At 21.1% G+C, this 18,635-nt stretch overlaps 6 protein-coding genes and 3 non-coding genes across 9 annotated transcripts; 6 read left to right on the top strand and 3 right to left on the bottom strand.

Moving 5' to 3' along the window:
• Positions 1 to 1,391: 1,391 nt before the first annotated feature.
• Positions 1,392 to 2,352, bottom strand: PY17X_0316800 (Plasmodium exported protein, unknown function; the record flags this gene model as incomplete). The annotated part of the gene is made up of 2 exons (XM_719712.2): positions 1,392 to 1,928; positions 2,143 to 2,352. The coding sequence occupies 2 exons, from the start codon at positions 2,350 to 2,352 to the stop codon at positions 1,392 to 1,394; spliced, it is 747 nt and encodes a 248-aa protein (XP_724805.2).
• Positions 2,353 to 5,493: 3,141 nt separating this feature from the next.
• PY17X_0316700 (replication factor C subunit 1, putative) lies at positions 5,494 to 8,160 on the top strand (the record flags this gene model as incomplete). The annotated part of the gene is made up of 1 exon (XM_719711.1): positions 5,494 to 8,160. One exon carries the CDS (start codon positions 5,494 to 5,496, stop codon positions 8,158 to 8,160), a length of 2,667 nt encoding a protein of 888 aa, XP_724804.1.
• A 1,061-nt stretch (positions 8,161 to 9,221) lies between these two features.
• On the top strand, positions 9,222 to 10,334 carry PY17X_0316600 (uncharacterized protein; the record flags this gene model as incomplete). Its single annotated transcript, XM_719710.1, has 2 exons — positions 9,222 to 9,702; positions 9,859 to 10,334. The coding sequence occupies 2 exons, from the start codon at positions 9,222 to 9,224 to the stop codon at positions 10,332 to 10,334; spliced, it is 957 nt and encodes a 318-aa protein (XP_724803.1).
• A 623-nt stretch (positions 10,335 to 10,957) lies between these two features.
• Positions 10,958 to 11,291, bottom strand: PY17X_0316500 (uncharacterized protein; the record flags this gene model as incomplete). Its single annotated transcript, XM_719709.1, has 2 exons — positions 10,958 to 11,004; positions 11,135 to 11,291. The coding sequence occupies 2 exons, from the start codon at positions 11,289 to 11,291 to the stop codon at positions 10,958 to 10,960; spliced, it is 204 nt and encodes a 67-aa protein (XP_724802.1).
• Positions 11,292 to 12,646: 1,355 nt separating this feature from the next.
• Positions 12,647 to 13,027, top strand: PY17X_0316400 (conserved Plasmodium protein, unknown function; the record flags this gene model as incomplete). Its single annotated transcript, XM_719988.1, has 1 exon — positions 12,647 to 13,027. One exon carries the CDS (start codon positions 12,647 to 12,649, stop codon positions 13,025 to 13,027), a length of 381 nt encoding a protein of 126 aa, XP_725081.1.
• Positions 13,028 to 13,596: 569 nt separating this feature from the next.
• On the bottom strand, positions 13,597 to 14,117 carry PY17X_0316300 (40S ribosomal protein S30, putative; the record flags this gene model as incomplete). Its single annotated transcript, XM_022955003.1, has 2 exons — positions 13,597 to 13,769; positions 14,114 to 14,117. The coding sequence occupies 2 exons, from the start codon at positions 14,115 to 14,117 to the stop codon at positions 13,597 to 13,599; spliced, it is 177 nt and encodes a 58-aa protein (XP_022811491.1).
• A 2,713-nt stretch (positions 14,118 to 16,830) lies between these two features.
• PY17X_0316200 lies at positions 16,831 to 16,910 on the top strand. The gene has a single exon (XR_002696551.1). It is a non-coding gene; the product is annotated as a small nucleolar RNA snoR01 (small nucleolar RNA).
• A 383-nt stretch (positions 16,911 to 17,293) lies between these two features.
• Positions 17,294 to 17,408, top strand: PY17X_0316100. Its single transcript, XR_004618855.1, has one exon. It is a non-coding gene; the product is annotated as a Plasmodium RNA of unknown function RUF2 (non-coding RNA).
• A 547-nt stretch (positions 17,409 to 17,955) lies between these two features.
• On the top strand, positions 17,956 to 18,451 carry PY17X_0316000. Its single transcript, XR_004618854.1, has one exon. It is a non-coding gene; the product is annotated as a ribonuclease P (non-coding RNA).
• Positions 18,452 to 18,635: the final 184 nt, after the last annotated feature.

Here is an 18,635-nt window from a genome sequence, read left to right as displayed (position 1 = left end):
TATACCCAAAAAATAAATATATTATAATAATTTTTAATGTAATAATAATTTTAAAAATATAAAATATTTCGTCGTTCCTTAAATATAAAAAAAAATATATCAATGTAAATAATACTAATAATATATTTTATTATACCGTCATAAAAATAATAAATTCATATATTCTATACATTTTTCTAAAATGTATCGTGATAAAACTATAAGCAGTTCCCCTATTATTATTATATAACTTTTTTATTTATAATAAAACTATGGGATACTAAAATTTTTATGGCCTTTGTTAATACCATATACATAATAAATATAATACATAATAAATAATACATAATAAATAATACATAATAAATAATACATAATAAATATAATACAATATATAATACATTATATATACATAATCCGATATAATAATATTTTATATATATATAATAATACTATCAAAAAAATATGCGAATACTAGATCCTAAATAATATTGCCTTACCCCGCTTTAAAATATTTTTAGTATCTTATAAAAAAAACACTCACATGCAATTTTTTTTGACTTAACTCTAAGACAATATTTATTTATTATATTAAAAAAAAAAAAAAAAAGAATATATGTATGTATCCATTTTATCAATTATATATGTTCAATTTATATACATGCATATATATACATACTAATAAATAATAAGAAAATGAAAAAAATATTAAGGCATAAGGAATAAAAAAAAAATGAAAAAAAAATAAAAAAAAATAAAAAAAATAGTTTATAATAATCCAAGTATATATATATATATATATATATATATATTTATTTATTATTTATTATTTATTGCCAGTTTAGTGATTTTATTATATAATTGTAATTATACTTAAGAATACAAATTTCCCAAATGAATAAATTTAATAACAAAATTTTTAACTTTTATTATTATCACCATTATATTACCATTATATTACCATTATATTACCATTATATTACCATTATATCACCATTATATCACCATTATATATTACTATTATTTTTTATTTCACGTTTCAACTTCCAAATAAATGTCACAAAATTTTAAATTGGGGTATTTACCAAGTTTATTACTGAAATGGACAGTAATATATGTTTGCCGTGAATTTTGCTAATATCTTCACGAGTTTGAAAAAGTTAATATAAAAAACAATAATAAAAATGAATAAATGAATAAATAAATGAATAAATAAATATAAAAACTTATTCAAATGGGGCGGAGTAATACAATTGCATATCCTAAATATGCAAAATGTGATGATTGTTATTATGTATATTTTTTTTTTTTTTTTTTTTCTTTTTTTTTTTTTATAAAAGTTGTATAACACATGCTTAATTTATAATTCGGTTTACAACCTTATTTGTTCTTTAATAAAAATGTCATTAAATTTATTTAGAGAAAAATTTTTTAAATTTGCCTTTTTGCATTTCAGAATTAACTTTATATATTTTATAAATTACATAAGCAGCAGTAACTATTGGCAAAAGATTTAATCCAATTCCTATGGTTAAGCTTATTATTTGTGGCTTAAAATAATATATTAATATTGTATTAGCTGCTGCTAAGATTGGTGCTGAAAAAAGTTTTAATCCACTAAAAAAAACTTTTAAGCTATTAAAAAACTTGATACCATCTTTAATTGGTTTCTCTTTTTCTTTTTCTATATATTTTAAAATTCTTATAACTTCTCTTTCAAAAAGTAAATCGATTTTTTTAAAAAATGATGTTATTTTAGTCCATATACTTTTACTTTGAGTTTTATAAATATTATCAATTTGTTCCATTACATTTTTTTCTAATGTTTCATATTTAGAACTTAAAGGTGATTTTAGTAAACTGCCCATTAATATTCTATGGTTTCTTCTAATTCCATTATTATTCAAATTTGGGGAATTTTCACATTTTACATAATTCACGATTCCGTCCTGAATAATAAAAAAAAAATATCAAAATAATAAAAAAGGTGTCAACATAAAACGTGTCATAATAAAACGTGTCATAATAAAACGTGTCATAATAAAACGTGTCATAATAAAACGTGTCATAATAAAACGTGTCATAATAAAACGTGTCATAATAAAACGTGTCATAATAAAACGTGTCATAATAAAACGTGTCAACATATTATGGCACACTTACATTTCCAGAAGAAAATTGAGATATCCATATTATCTGAATCACAATAAAGATCTTCATAAGAAAAGAAAAAATGTTTGGTTTCCCTTTTTGACAATGTCTTGTTACCATATCTCTATCATTTTTTTCTCCATCACTCTCAACTAATTTACCATTTTTATTATAATCGGATATGCAACTCATGACTAACAAATTATTGTTTGATTCTTTCATTTTGCTTATATCATAAAATGAGTTAATTTATTATATATATATGTATGTATATATTATATATATATATGTATAAACTTAGTCAAATTTTAGATAAAAAAACTATTGCAGAATTACCAAATTTTGCATTTAAATTAAACATATATACACATAATACAAACTCATTACATTTAACTAATTTATAATAATAGTACAATGTACATAGTTCACATCTTTTATTATTTAAATTTTTCAAAAAGGGATTATATTATTTTTTTTTTTTTTTTTTTTTTATGGTCTTATAAAAATATATGTAAAATTATTTAATTATAAAAAATAACACTCTTTTTATTATTCAATTTGTAATTAAATTATGTATTTAAATTTTTCAAAAAAAAGGAATTATATTTTTTTTATATTTTTTTATTTTTTTTTTATTTTTATGGTCTTACAAAAATATATGTAAATTATTTAATTCGAAAAAATAATAATTCTATAATTTTATATTTATGTCAAATATATGCATTAATAACAAGTTATACTAATCCGACCAAAAACCCTAAAAATAAAGATAAAGATGAAAATAAAAATATAAATTTTGAAAATTCTAATAATTAAAACCAAAAAATAATATTAAATTGGATGACTAATGCTTTAATAATTCTAAAACCTTTACATTTTTACATCCTTTTTTACATCCTTTTTTACATCCTTTTTTATATCCTTTTTTTACATCCTTTTTTTATAATTATATAATTATAAAATTCCATTTTCATAATCATGTATTATTATTACATTGGCAATAGTAACATGTACATTTTATTATAATCACAAATAGTAGTAATAACAATTCATATATTTACACAGTTAATTTTATTTGTATAAACATATTATAAATGGACAAAATAAAATTTATATTTAATAAAAAGGTATATACTAATTACAATTATAAAATGATATTTTTTTTTTCATTTTTTTTTTCATTTTTTTTTTCATTTTTTTTTCATTTTTTTTTATATACATATTTATAAGTCAATATTAACACCCTTTCGCATATTAAACCTTTATTTTTTCTGAGAATTTATTTTTTACATTGTCTCAAAAATTTTACTCACTAATAAAAATCTTAAAAATAAATTTATAAAAAACTATTTAAATTTTTATTCCTCTTTTATTATATATACATTCCAAAAGCTTAACTGTTCAAGCTCTTGGTAAAGTACAAAAAAATGGGGAAAAAAAATGGGAAAAAAAACGGAAAAAAAAACGGAGAAAAAAACGGAGAAAAAAACGGAAAAAAAAACATACAGAAATTTACTAAAGCACTTAAAAATAGTTAACACTTCGCATTATTATATTTATAACAGTAATATACCTTACTTTAAATTATTTGTAGTGTGTAATTATTAAGTTGTATTAAAAATGTTATGCAAACATGTCTACACATGTATATATATATATATATGACCACATTGACGTAAAATACCAAAACAATCAACCTAATTACAATTAGTGCTTATCATGACTATACAAATAGCAACAGTAATAATATTTTTCGGAATAAAAAACTCAATAAACATATGTATCTTCAAATACGATAAAATTTAAATTCATATATTTTATACTCTTACAAATTTAATACATAATTCAAACAGTATATATCAATAGTTATTTATTTTATTACCTCTTCATATTTATATGCACACATATTCATTATATATTACTATACATTATTATCCCCATAAAAAAACGAAAAAAAATTCACCTTATTTAATATTCTCCAAAAAAATATTTAAATAGTTAAAACCAACTAATAAAATGAAACATAAATAAACAAAAGATATATACATTTATAGTAAAATAGTTGTATTATTCTTTTTCACATTTATTCTTTTCGTATAGACCCCCAAAATAACTGTATAAAAAAACTCCACCATTTATTTGCTATTTCAAGGCTCTTATAAAACATAAAATTATGAATTCACTACATATTCAATGTTATAGAAATATTATTTTTTACAAAGCTTCTCTTATTTGATATAAGAAAATATGCACACAACACATCCATGTAAATAAGTTATTTATTTTTTTCAAAAATTGTATATAATGTCAAGAGAAAAAAAAAAAAAAAAAAAATCCTTAATATAAAAATAGTTATATATACTATATCTTTGCATATGCATATAATAATATCTCATTAATATTAGACAAAAAAGAAGGATATGATTTTTAATCTTAAACATAAAAAAAAAAAAAAAAAAATAAAATAAAGTAAAATATAGTAAAATATAGTAAAATAAAGTAAAATAAAATAAGATAAAATATAAATTTATAATATATAATATATAATAATACTTGCATGTATTATATTTCTTTACCCTTTTAATTATACCTTTCGAAAAATAAGACCAAACCAAAACATTAAAAAAAAAAAATTATGTGGAAAATAACATTTTATATTCGCATAATTTTTGCAAATAACCACAAAATCGCGCTCAAAAAAAATTAACACATATTCAAAAGTTTTCGCCAAATTGTGATAAAATAAAACAAAATAAAATATTAAAAATATGAAAAATATAAATAACGATACAATATAATGACATAATATGACATAATAAAATTATTATTTTTGGAAACACGAAATGCTATGTATATGCAAAGGCCATCCTTTTTAATAATCAAATATTTACCTTTTATTTTTAAGGCATCAAAAAAGGAATGCCAAAATAAATTTACACTCTCCATTATCGTTAAATCGGGCGAAATGGCAAAAAAGTAAATCCTCATTACACATAAATGTATAGCAATAAATAGCAATAATATAGCATAATAGTAGCAAAATATAGCAGTATAATAATATGCTAAACAAATAAATGTGCATATTTTTCTTTCCGATTTCGCATGTACACAGTATGCCCTTTTAAATTGGCTATATAATACTCCCTTTGGCATTTTCAAAAAGGGTCTCAACAAATATATTTTTTTTATAAATATATTAATATAAATAAATATATATATAAATAAATATATATATATTTGCGAACGCTTATTTGCTTGCTATTTTTTGACTCTTTTTTTCTTTTTTTTACTCCTCTTTTTTTTTTTCTTCTTTTTCTTCCTTTTCTTCCTTTTTTATTGCCCGGTGTGTGTGCGTACATCCCAATGAGTTCAAAAGAAAAAAATTTATTTAGTGATAATAGTAGTGATGAGGGAAGGAAAAAAAAACGCTTAAAAAAAATTTCAAGTAACTTGTTTGATGATGAGGATCAAAATATGTTAAATAATTCAGATGCCAAAAGTGTTGTTGAAATTAAAGATGAAAGTGATGAGGAACTAACAAAAGGTGCTTCTACTACTAATAACAAAACAAACCAAATTTTTAAAAAAAATGCATCAAAAAAAAATGCTTATTATGATATATCTTCATATTTTAAACCAGTTTCTAAAAATTCAGGAAAAGAACAAACTGGAAATATTTCCAATACCAATAACCAAAGCAAAAAAATACCCCTCGAAAATGTTGATGAATATTTTAGTATTATAGAAACAGGATCTAAAAAAGTAACATCTAATTCAAAACGAGAAAGAAGTCATGATTCGGATCTTTTAGAACAAAATAGATCCAAAAAAAAACACATCTCCACTGAAGATAACAATATTTTACAAAAAAATGAAACTAATGTTTCTCAAAATTTTGATTATTTACCTTTTATAAATAAAAAATTTGTCCTTACCGGTGTTTTCAAAACATATAGTAGAGATGATTTACAAAATAAAATTAAAGAACATGGCGGAAGTGTAATGTCGGCTGTTTCATCAAGAACACATTATCTTGTTCATGGCGAATATTTAGAAGATGGCAGATTATATAGTGAAGGAAAAAAATATCAAAAAGCTTATGAACTCTCAAAACAATCGAAATCGATAATTAAAATATTAAATGAAGAAGAATTGCTACAAATGTTTCCAAATCAGCAAAGCAATACTGAGCAAGAAAAAAATGGGCAAGAAAAAAATGGGCAAGAAAAAAATGGGCAAGAAAAAAATGGGCAAGAAAAAAATGGGCCATATCAGAGTGTTAAACATGAACAAGAACAGAATATGCCATATCAGAGTGTGAAAACTGGGCAAGAACAAAGTGTGAAAAAGGTGCCACAAGTGTTAAACCAATTGTGGGTAGATAAATATAAGCCTACTAAACTAGAAGATTTAGTAGGCAATACACAAAATGTTTTTAAATTAAAAACATGGTTATCAAGTTGGGATGATGTATGTATAAAAGGATTAAAAAAACAAGTCACTAAAACGTTTAGAGGAAATTTTGAAAACATAAATGCAAAATGTGCATTATTAAGTGGACCCGCCGGAATAGGAAAAACAACTACTGCAAAAATTGTTTCTATGGATTCAGGATATAATGTTATAGAATTCAACGCATCTGATGAAAGAAATAAAGCCGCTGTTGAAAAAATTAGTGAAATGGCAACAGGAGGTTATTCTATTACCTCTTTAAATAATAAAAGTTTGAAAAAAACGTGTATTATTATGGATGAAGTTGATGGAATGTCTAGTGGTGATAAAGGAGGTAGTTCCGCTATATTAAAATTAATAGAAAAAACCAAATGCCCAATTATATGTATATGTAATGATAGACAAAATAGTAAAATGAGAACTCTAGCTAATAAATGTTATGATCTAAAATTTACAACACCAAATAAAAATAGTGTAGTTAAAAGATTGTTAGAAATATGTAAAAATGAAAATCTTATGATGGAACCAAATGCTTTAGAATTATTATGGGAAAGTTCAAATGGTGATATAAGACAAATACTTAATGCCTTACAATTATTATCTAAAACATATAAAAGAATACAATTTTTAGATATAAAAAAAGATATAAATAATTCAAATAAAAATGTACAATCATTAGCAAACCCTTTTGAAATAACACTCAAATTATTAAATTTTCATGAATCATCAAAATTAAAAATAAGAGAAATTATGGATTTGTTTTTTGTAGATTATGAATTAATACCATATTTTATAAGTGAAAATTATACAAATATTTTTAATGATAATGATAAATCAAATAATCCTATGAATAAATGGAATACATTTGCACAAATTTCTTATGACTTATCTTTAGCAGAAAAAATTAAATATAATTTAAAAACAACTATGGATTATTCATTATTACCACACTTTTCGATATTATCTTGTGTATGTCCGGTTATGAGAATAAGATCTTTAAAGTCATTTATGCAAGGTAGAATCAATTTTCCATCTGCTTTTGGAAAAATATCAACATTTAATAAAAATAAAAGATTACTAAATGAATTATGTTTTAATCTATCTTATAAACTTAATGTTTATCCAAAATATATGATAACTAGTGGATTTCTTAATTATATATATTATAAAATTATTGTTTTATTACAAAAAAATAATATTAATGATTCTATACAATTAATGGAACAATATAATATAACAAAAGAAATGTTAATTGAAAATATACCATCTTTAAGATTACCAACTCAAGAAAATTTATATGACAAATTAGATTCGAAAACTAAAGCATCTTTTACTCGCCAATATAATTCTATTCATGTTGTTAAAAATGATCCCAATGCTGTTAAAAAAAGTCTTAAATCGATTGATAAAAAATCATCTTATAAAAATAATGAAGATGAAATAGATGAAGATATGGATGACTTCAGTGACTCAAAAGAAGACAAAGATGATGATGTTTTAGTCAAAGCCAAGCTTGATAAAAAAAATACTACTAAAAATAAGCTAGCTACAAAGCCAAAGGCTTCCAAAAAAAAATAAAACCACACACATACATATATAACATCATGACACTACATGCATAACATTCAATTTTACACTTAATCTCCATTTTCATAGACATTACTTTTTTTTGTTTTTTTTTCATAATTTAAACCTAAATCAATATATCCCATTTATATATATATATACATATTTTACACCCATTTTTCAAATTTTATATTTTGGCGAAAATCATTTTATATATTGTCAAAAAAAAAAAACTATGCAAATATATATATCCAAATTTACCACCATAACTACAACTTTTTTTTTTCTCTTTTAAATAAGATATTAAATACTTTAGCAATACTCATTTTTTTTTTTAAATCATATATTTAATTACCATCCAAATTGTTTTATAAATATTAATATGGCCATTACATACCTCTTTAAAATAACAATTCATTTTATTTTCTATAAAATAAAAAATGTATACACTATTGTTGTAGTTAAAAATGTTTACCTACGTTGCAGTTAAAAATGTTTACCTACGTTGCAGTTAAAAATGTTTACCTAGTTATAGTTAAATGTATGCATATAACATTTTTTTCAAAAATTGGCTCATGTAAATTATATTAAAAAAAGGGTGTATTGCCCTGATCTCCTAACTTTATATATTTCATTTTAACTTAAATATTATTTTAGGGAAAAAAAAAAAAAAAAATTAATTATTCCCACTAATAATTTGATATATATATACATGTATTATTATATGTACAAAAATCCGATTTTTATATTCCCACTTTTATTTATGTAACATAGACGCACATACCGTTTCAACATCTACATACATTTCCTCCATTTTTAAAAAATTCAATTTGTCAAACATATAATCATGTAATATATATAATGACAAGAAAAATCAAGTATAAAATAAACCCCAATTTCTCATAAAAATTGTCATATCTCCACACAATTACATGTGAGAAGTATGTAGATATCAACAAAAAGCAAACTTACATTTTATGCATTACATTTTAGTATACATTTATAGAAACATTTATAGAAACTTTTTTTTTTTTTTCAGTACTAGCTCTATTTCATTTTCATAAAAAAAATCAATGAAAATATTATTTAATATTGATCTCAAGAAATATATATTATTCCTTTATTTATTATTCCTTTTATTTATATGTATAAAAAAATATAATACCTTTACTATTTTACAAACAAATTGTAACCAAAATGAAAATATAATAAGATTAAATAAATTTATTTCTATAAACAATAATATTTCTAGGAGAAAATCAGATAAATTTATACAAAATGGCAATATAAAAATTAATAATAAAACAATAATAAATCCAGGTACTCATGTAGATATAACTAAAGATCAAATAAAAGTTAATGATAAAAAAATTAACATACAAAATATTAAAAATATATTAAATAATTATAATATTAATAATAATTCATATAAATGGATTGTCTTACATAAACCTAAAGGATTGATATGTACAAATCAGGATGAAAAAGATCGAAAATCTGTTTTTTCAATTTTTCCCGAAGATTTATTACAAAAATATCGTATTGTGTCTGTGGGTTAGCCACTCTAACATTTTTTTTCACCTTTTATAGAAAAATTGTTTATCCTGTTTATCCTGTTTATTTTTTTATCCTGTTTATCCTGTTTATTTTTTTATCCTGTTTATCCTGTTTACTTTTTTATCCTGTTTACTTTTTATATTGCATGTTTAGGCAGGTTAGATCGAAACACCTCTGGGATTCTTCTCTTTACAAACGAATATGCTTGGGTAAACAAATTAACACATCCCAAATATGAAAGAGTAAGGAAATACATGATACATATAGAAGGGCCTGTACGCATGGATGCTCTTAAAATGCTAGCTAATGGTGTATACTTAAAAGATGAAGATAATGATAAAAAAAAAAATAAAAAAACTCAACCTGCTCTCATTGAAGTTCTTAGAGAAGAAAATGTAAAAATACAAAATCAAATTAAAAAAATATCTGTATTAAATATTAGCATAAAAGAAGGAAGAAATAGACAAATTAGAAAAATGTTTCAACAAATAAATCAACCAATAATTAAAATTAAAAGAACTGCCTTTGAAAATATTACACTAAAAAATATACATCTCCCCAAACAATATAGAGAACTAACAAAAAAGGAAATAACAAATTTAAAGACGCGAAATTTTTTAACCAACTAAAAACTACCTTGCCTCTAACCATGCACAAGCACATTTTTTATGACTTGTGCATTTTGTTGACTTGTACATTTTGTTGACTTGTACATTTTGTTGACTTGTACATTTTGTTGACTTGTACATTTTGTTGACTTGTACATTTTTTTATGACTTGTACATTTTTTTTATGACTTGTACATTTTTTATTCACATTTTTTATTACTTCACATTTTGTGTACATAAAAAATCACACCCAACCTTACATATACATGCAAAAGTTAAATTTTTTTTAAATAACGCATATTTATACTGAACATTTGCAACTAAAAAACAAGCTTTATCTTTTAAAATAATACTATTTATATTTTACATTTAATGTAAACACACATTTATTTTATCAATTTTATCATTTACTCATATTTATAAGTTTAAACAATTAAAAGCGTGTGCATTATAAGCTATATTTCAAAATGCACACCGTTTCAAAAATCGAGAAATAAATACAACATAAAATTGTATGAATATTTCTCTTAATACAATGATAAAAATTCACAATAAAATTTATTAACTCATTCATTTATTATTATCATCTTCACGACTCTACAATTTATTCATTTTAAACAAAAGAACAAAAAAAAATACCAGTTTTAATAACTTTTTGATTTGCTTAATATATTCAATATTTGGATAACAACTGAAAAAAAAAAAAAAAAAAAAAAATAAAAAAAAATAAAAAAAAATATATATATAAAACTGCAAATTTATAACAAAATAAGACACTTTTTATAAATCGCATAAAAAATAAACATATTTATAATTATTACCTGACCCAATTACAATAAAAATAAATATTCCAAGTAGTATGGGTCCTACTGTATATTTCTTTCCCTTTTTGGCAATAGAGGTTGGGACATTTCCTCGATTAGTTATATTGTTATCAAAGGTTTCTATTTTTTTATTTATTTTCCTATTACTTGCCATCTATAAAAAAAAAAAACAAATTTACACAAATTTATAGAACAGTTATTTATCACAAAGATTTGTATGCTTAACATTTATTAGTATAACCGTGCTGTATAATCTTATAATGAAATATTATTTTTGAAAATGTACAGTATTAAAATGAGTATCGTTCTTAATCTCAAAACTTATAAACAGTTAGTTAACATTAAAATGAAACTAAAACAATATTTGCTTGCTCACAAAAAATATAAATATATTAACACAGAACAAATCAATATGTATAATATAAAATGATAAAGCTTATAATGATTTTTCAATTCTCAAATATATACATAGAGTTAAACAAGTTGTAAATCAGAATAAACAAATCAATAAAATAAAATAATTCCTTATTTTTTTACACATATCAAATAAAAATATACTCACCAAATATTGTTATAATGTATATACTCAAAATTATATTATTAAAAAAAAAAAATTTGCAAAAAATATTATTATATATATTTTAAAAGTTTTTTACTCACCTTATTAATTAGTTTAATTTATTTTATTTTATATGCTTTTAAAATATTTTTAAAAATATCATAAATAATATTTTGGATTATATTTTTATTTTATATATATATATACATACATATATTTCCTTTAAACAATAAATTCCCCATGGAAAATAGTCTTATGCTATTCTTATATTTTTTATTTTTTTTTTTTTTTATTTTTTTATTCTAAGTCTTAGCAAGTTTTAAAATTTAGTCACCACTTTCATTTTATTGCAATTTTGTATCCTTGCTCGAAAAATTTGCACATTTCAAATATAACTATTAAAGATTTTTTTTTTTTTTTTTTTTTTTTTTTTTTTTTTTTTTTTTTTATTTCTCCTTAATATATATATAATACAACATTTTTAATACATTATATAATTTTTTATTTTTTTTTAAGACCATATTTCAATTAAATAATTATGGAAATACTTAGGGTAGCATTTTTTTTATTTTATATTTTTTTATATTTTTTATATTTAATAAGTAAGGTATGACTTAAAACTTATACAAATATAAATAGGTATATACAATCATATATGTTTAATTCAAAAATCAAGTTATGTTTTAATTTTCAACTAATATTATTTTGGGTTTTATTTCAAGTGGTTGAAACGGTTTACACACAATAAGTAAGCTAATTGAATAAGCTAATGAATAAATAATTAAATAAATAAGTAAATAATTAAATGAATGATTAAATGAACGATTAAATAAATAAGCTAATTAAACGAATGCTTAAATGAATGGCTAAATAAATACGATTGTAATTTCCCATTTTGTTTATTCAAATTTAGTTTTAATTTTGCGCTAACATTTCATTATTAATAAACTATGATTAAGTATATGCTTAAAATACAAAATTATAATTCATTATTATTTTTAAAAAAAAAAAAAAAAAAATTTTACCCAATTAATTTTATTACAATAAAAAGACACAATCATTATTCAACTGTTAATAAAAATGAAAAACAAAAAAAAAAAATAAACAATCCTATAAATCATCAAGATAATTCTTGGAGTATATTACCATTTGAAAAAAATATAACATTTTTTTCTGTAAGTTTTTATTTACTTTTGTCCGCTGTCCTTGCTTTACATTTTTATAATAATTCCCAAGAAAATATGAAAAGTAATATTATTGATCAAATAAAAGAAAAAGAAAAAAAAAACCTTATTGAGCTAGAAAATAAAAAAAAGGAATTCACAAAATAAACCAAATATCCCAAGAGAGAGAACTATACCATATTCATTTTCACAAAATTGGCATATTTTCACAAAATTGGCACATTTTCACAAAATTGGCATATTTTCACATTTGGCATATTATAGGACTCCTTATAACACCAACTAAAGACATAAAATGTTAATTAAAATTAGTCGACACATCTTTTTAAATAAACATTAAAACGTTTAACTATACATATGCTTTTCCCATTTTTTCCCTATTTTTTCCCTATTTTTTCCCTATTTTAAGTGCACAATTTTGTACTTAAAAAATGCCTAGCTATAATCCCAGTTATTTATTACTTTTTTAGTTTTATTTTTTAAAATGTGTTCTTTGCAATTTCGTCAAAACATAAAATATATTTTTAAATAAACATGTTCGCAAATTAACATATAATTGTAACCATGAGTCATATATTACTATTTCAGTTTTATCGCTCTTTATTTAAGCATAAAAAATATTTTCCATAAAAAAAAATGGAAAAAAAAAATATTCTAAAAGTATCCATGCAATGTATATATATATAATATATATGCATACATGTGTGTATCAACTATTATACTTTTGAGTTAGGCCCTTTTTTTCTTCCAATAGCATCAGAAAATCTTTTGTTGTATAATTGTCTCTTTTTTGCGCGGCCAGTTAATCTTCTTCCTTTACTTAATTTTGGAGCTTTAGGGGTTTGGTTTTTAACTTTACCAGCTCTTGCTAATGACCCATGTACTTTTCCTAAAATAAAAAAAAAAAAAAAAAAAAAAAAAAAAATAAAAAATAAAAAAAATATATATATATATATATACAACTATCAGTGTAATATCAGTGTAGTGTCAGTGTAGTATTTATTTTCTATACATAACAAATATGAATAAGTTAGAGTCAAGTATACATTCGCAATATTGTATATACTTCTACAAATATATATAAACAGTTTTATTTTTAAACACTAAAATATACAGTATAGATAAGAATGTAGTTTCATGATTGTAATACGTTATTAAATAAATGTATATATATAAAAGTAATAAATTATAATCACATATTTTACAAAAAAATAAAAATCGCTTTAAACTTACCCATTTTGTTAATGTTTATTTTTTAATTATATAATATAAAATATATAAAATTCTTATATTTGTTTTATTATTATTTAAATTGTAACTTTTTTTTTTTTTTTATGAAAAATTTATATATTTAATTCTTAATTTTACAAATTTATTTTTATATAAAAAATTCAATTTTATATAATTTATTTTTGTATCCAAAATCACAATTTAATTCCCTAAAATATTTATCAGAATATTTTTAAATTAATTAAATATTATAATACTCGCCTTATATCCCTTTTTTTATTCTGACTGAACCGAAAAATTTCGTACCATATATTATTTTAAGGAATAATTATGCATACTACTATAAATGTACTACTATAAATGTACATATATATACATACATATATTGTACTACAGTGGATTATTATATATTTTTCTTGTAAATATATTTAGTTCATTTTTCATGCATATAATAAAAAACTGCCATATAATTTTTCTTTTTTTTTGCATAAAAAAATAATATATTTTATGAGGGGGGGCATACCACATCAATGCAGTCAGCCAGTCAGTCAGTCAGTCAGTCAGCCAGTCAGCCCGTTACTCTCAAATAAAATTCCTAACTATGTTTGTTTGCCAACTTATGTTTGTTTGTGCCCTTTATATTTTTATCATATATCAAGTGCAAATTCGTTTCCGCTTTTTGTTACTATTATTATTTTCCCCATGAAATATAAAACCCGCCTCCTCGTTTTTTTCCAAAATAAATAATAATAATTATAATATCAATTTTTTTAAAAATTAAATATTTTATACTTATAATATAGTTAGCTTAAGGAATGATAACATATCCCTATTAATGGTGTGATGAAATAAAAATCTTGGAATTTTTTATTAAAAAAAAAGTTTACAAATTTAATAAAAAATAGCAAAAATTGGTTTATTTCGCTTAATTAAAAATATGAAAAAAATCAAAATAAAAACATCACTATATATACTATACCCACTAAAAATTATATTTAATCTTATGTATAATTTATATATGTGATGGTATGCTAATTTGAAGCTTTCACAGTTTATTAATCACACACATATATTTATATACTCTATACAACTTAAAACAAAGAGATATATAATATGCATACCACATTTTGTATAATCACATTTTAAATCCATAAAACTAATTTACGTCTTAATTGAAAGCATGTAATCAAGTATACATTTTATATACTTTTAAAATTTAAGGAATTTGAAACTGTCTTTGTTCATTTTTTTATCCATTTTTTATCCATTTTTTATCCATTTTTTATCCATTTTTTATCCATTTTTTTATCCATTTTTTCCCTCTTTTTAGTTCACTAAAATTTTTAACATTAAAAAAATTATTAAAAAAAATAGTAATGTAAAATAATCCGATTTTAACTATATATCTAAAAAATTATAAAACCGATATATAAATGTCTTAACTATATTATATCCATATTTTCCATATGGTCCTATAGTACTTATTGCCACTTTACATAATACATGTCAAAATTCTTTTCCCCAAATAATTTATACATAAAGATAGATATTAAACCCTTCAACATATTAATAAATGTGTTATAAATATATACACCTTAAAAATACCTAATTATATTTATCTATATTTTAAATATATACCAATTATAGTTGTATATATTTATCCTACATATTTTTGGGTTATACTATTAAATTTGCCCCCTTTAAAAAACACACAAAAAATCATAAAAATAATCACCTTAAATATTTTCTTATAACACAATCAAGGTGACATAAATATATAAAATTGTTTAACGCCCTACTAATATTAACATAAACACATGCATAAACACGTGCATACTTATATTCGATTCAATATTTATACTTTTTTATTTTTCAGTTACAACTAAAAGATAAAAAATGTTTCTTTTGTGCTTTAAATATTAAGAATGCTCATTTGGTAGTCATTTTGTATTCATTTGTATTCATTTTCATCATTTTTCATCATTATTATTATTATTATTTTTTTTTTTTTTTTTTTTTTTTTTAATATTATCGACAGATGGCTAAGGGGGTTCCAAACGAAACCCACTATAACATTTAGAGAATGTAAAATCCGTATTCGTTTTTTTTATTTTTATAAGTTTATATTTGTACATACTATTTATGCATATCCAGGTAGCCAAACTGTTTCAATTTATGTATGTATTCTTTAAGCACCTTTATTATATGTGGTAATATTTACATTTGGTTTTTTTTTTTTGTATTCGCTTGTTATCTTTATAGTTATTTGCATTTTTATCAAAATTTTTTCCTACGCTTTTATTTTCATTTTTATATTTATTTTTATATTTATTTTTATTTTTTATTTATATTTATTTTTTATTTACATTAATATTTTATTTTTATGTTTATGTTTCATTTTTATTTTTTCGTTTGTTTTGGTTTTTTAAATTTGGAATAACCTATTTTTTGTTTCCAAAATGAGAGTTAATTTGTAGAAATCCCAAGTAAATATAAAATTGTTTGTTTATTAATGTTAAAAAGAGTGAATATATTTTTATACATTATTAAGGAAAAAATGGGAAACCAATGATAATAGCAAATATAAAAGGCCCTAAGCCTTATTTTTAAAGGTAAATTAAAAAAAAATCATAAATTAAAAAAAAATTATAAATTAAAAACAAATTAAAAGTTATATAATAAACAAAATATTCATATTTAGGCAAAAATATGTTTTGTAAATATAAATGATGATCTTATATTTTTAAAAGATTTTGATAATAATCAAATGTTTTATAACTCCTCTAAGAAGTTCTGATTATTTATAAAATATAAAATATAAAATAATTGCCATTCATATATTTATATATATATCTTTGTATGTGTGTGAATAAAAGAAGAGCGAGAGGGACTGACTAACTACATATTAATTTATCAACATTTGTGTGTGCAAAAAATATAATTTTGCTATAAAAAAAGCGATAATATATTGTATGCCCCTATTTACACCTGACTGTTCAGAAATATGTCCTATATACCTATTATATATATGCACATGTTAATATTTTTTTGTATTAGTCTTTTCCTCATGTTTAACTATCTACATATTACATCCTTTTTAAAACCATTAATTTTATCTCTAAAAAAATATTCATTGAACAATTCGAAGAGTTATTATGAAAATATTTATTTAAATATTTATTTAAGTATTTATTTAAATGTTTATTTAAATATTTTTAAACAAATAATAACGTCAAACTTGTTCATACAACAAATGTATATACGGTGGCTTTTTAAATTTTGATTTTAAAAGTGTCAATCCATATATATCACAGACCTACCAATAACTAAACTATATATTAGATAGACATATACTTTTCTTATCCCTATATTACTCTAACAACATTACATATTATTTCATAATATATTCGTTAATTTGTTTCTTTTTTTAGAATACTGAGTGAGATATCCATGGTCATTTAAATTTATTATGAATAAATTGTATAAACAAAAAAAAGCTATAAAATTACTATGAATAATCAACCCCTTTTTGAAAATCTTTTATAAAAAGAAGGATATATAAAAATTTATCATAACTCAAGTGTGCACATTATTTATATAGAGAAAAATAAAATAAGGATAGTATTTTTAAAAATTGTAAAATCATAAAAATTTAACAAATTGAATAAAAATAATATGAACATAACTATACATTGGTACATATAATAATAAGTGGCTAGCTGGGTAGCTCCCTTTTTTTTTATTCCCCATTCAATATGTGAGGAATGAGTTTAAGCTCAAAAATCCTGCAAATATACATACACAAAATTCAAAAATCAAAAAAAGGAAAAGAGGGCTAAGACTTGAAAATTATATTTTCTTTCTTTCCTTCTTTTTTTTTTTTTTTGTTTTTTTTTATACATTTTGTGTAATTAATAAAATACAGGAAGGAAGGTCTGAGATGCTGCAAAAAAAGAATTAATTATATTTCTTAAAAATAAATCAAAACTATTTTTAATAGTCTTGTATTTATTTTTTTATACTTATTTCTTTATTAATATTTTTGAGAAAAATAATATTGAACAAATATTAATTAGCTACCAGAAATATCAATCATATATTTATAGTAGTTTTTTTAATTATAAAAAAATTATTTATATATATTTGATTTTGAAAAAGCTAATAAGCAAGTATACATTGGTGAGTTCGATTTTTGAGGTTTTTCAGCTACTTTGATTTTTTTTCAAGTAGTAGAAAAATAACTTAATTCAGACTACTCCTAAATTCATTCCAAATTGTTAACAGAATGTGAATATAAAAAAGAGGAGAGGGGACACCTTGAAAAGATATGAAAATACAAAGAACGCTAAAATCTTCAAAGAACTTAACAAATTTATTATCACAAAATTTAATGCTTATAATATTTGCATTATATAAATGTGTGCAGCGATACTTCGCTATAATATATCTTTAGAGTCATATAAATATAATTTCATATTTATTTCTAAAGGGGCCCAATTATAAAAGAAGAATGGTTTTTTTTGTT

This window comes from Plasmodium yoelii (assembly GCF_900002385.2).
Source record: "Plasmodium yoelii strain 17X genome assembly, chromosome: 3".
Taxonomy (NCBI): Eukaryota; Apicomplexa; class Aconoidasida; order Haemosporida; family Plasmodiidae; genus Plasmodium; species Plasmodium yoelii.
This window is presented reverse-complemented; position numbering and strand designations above follow the sequence as displayed.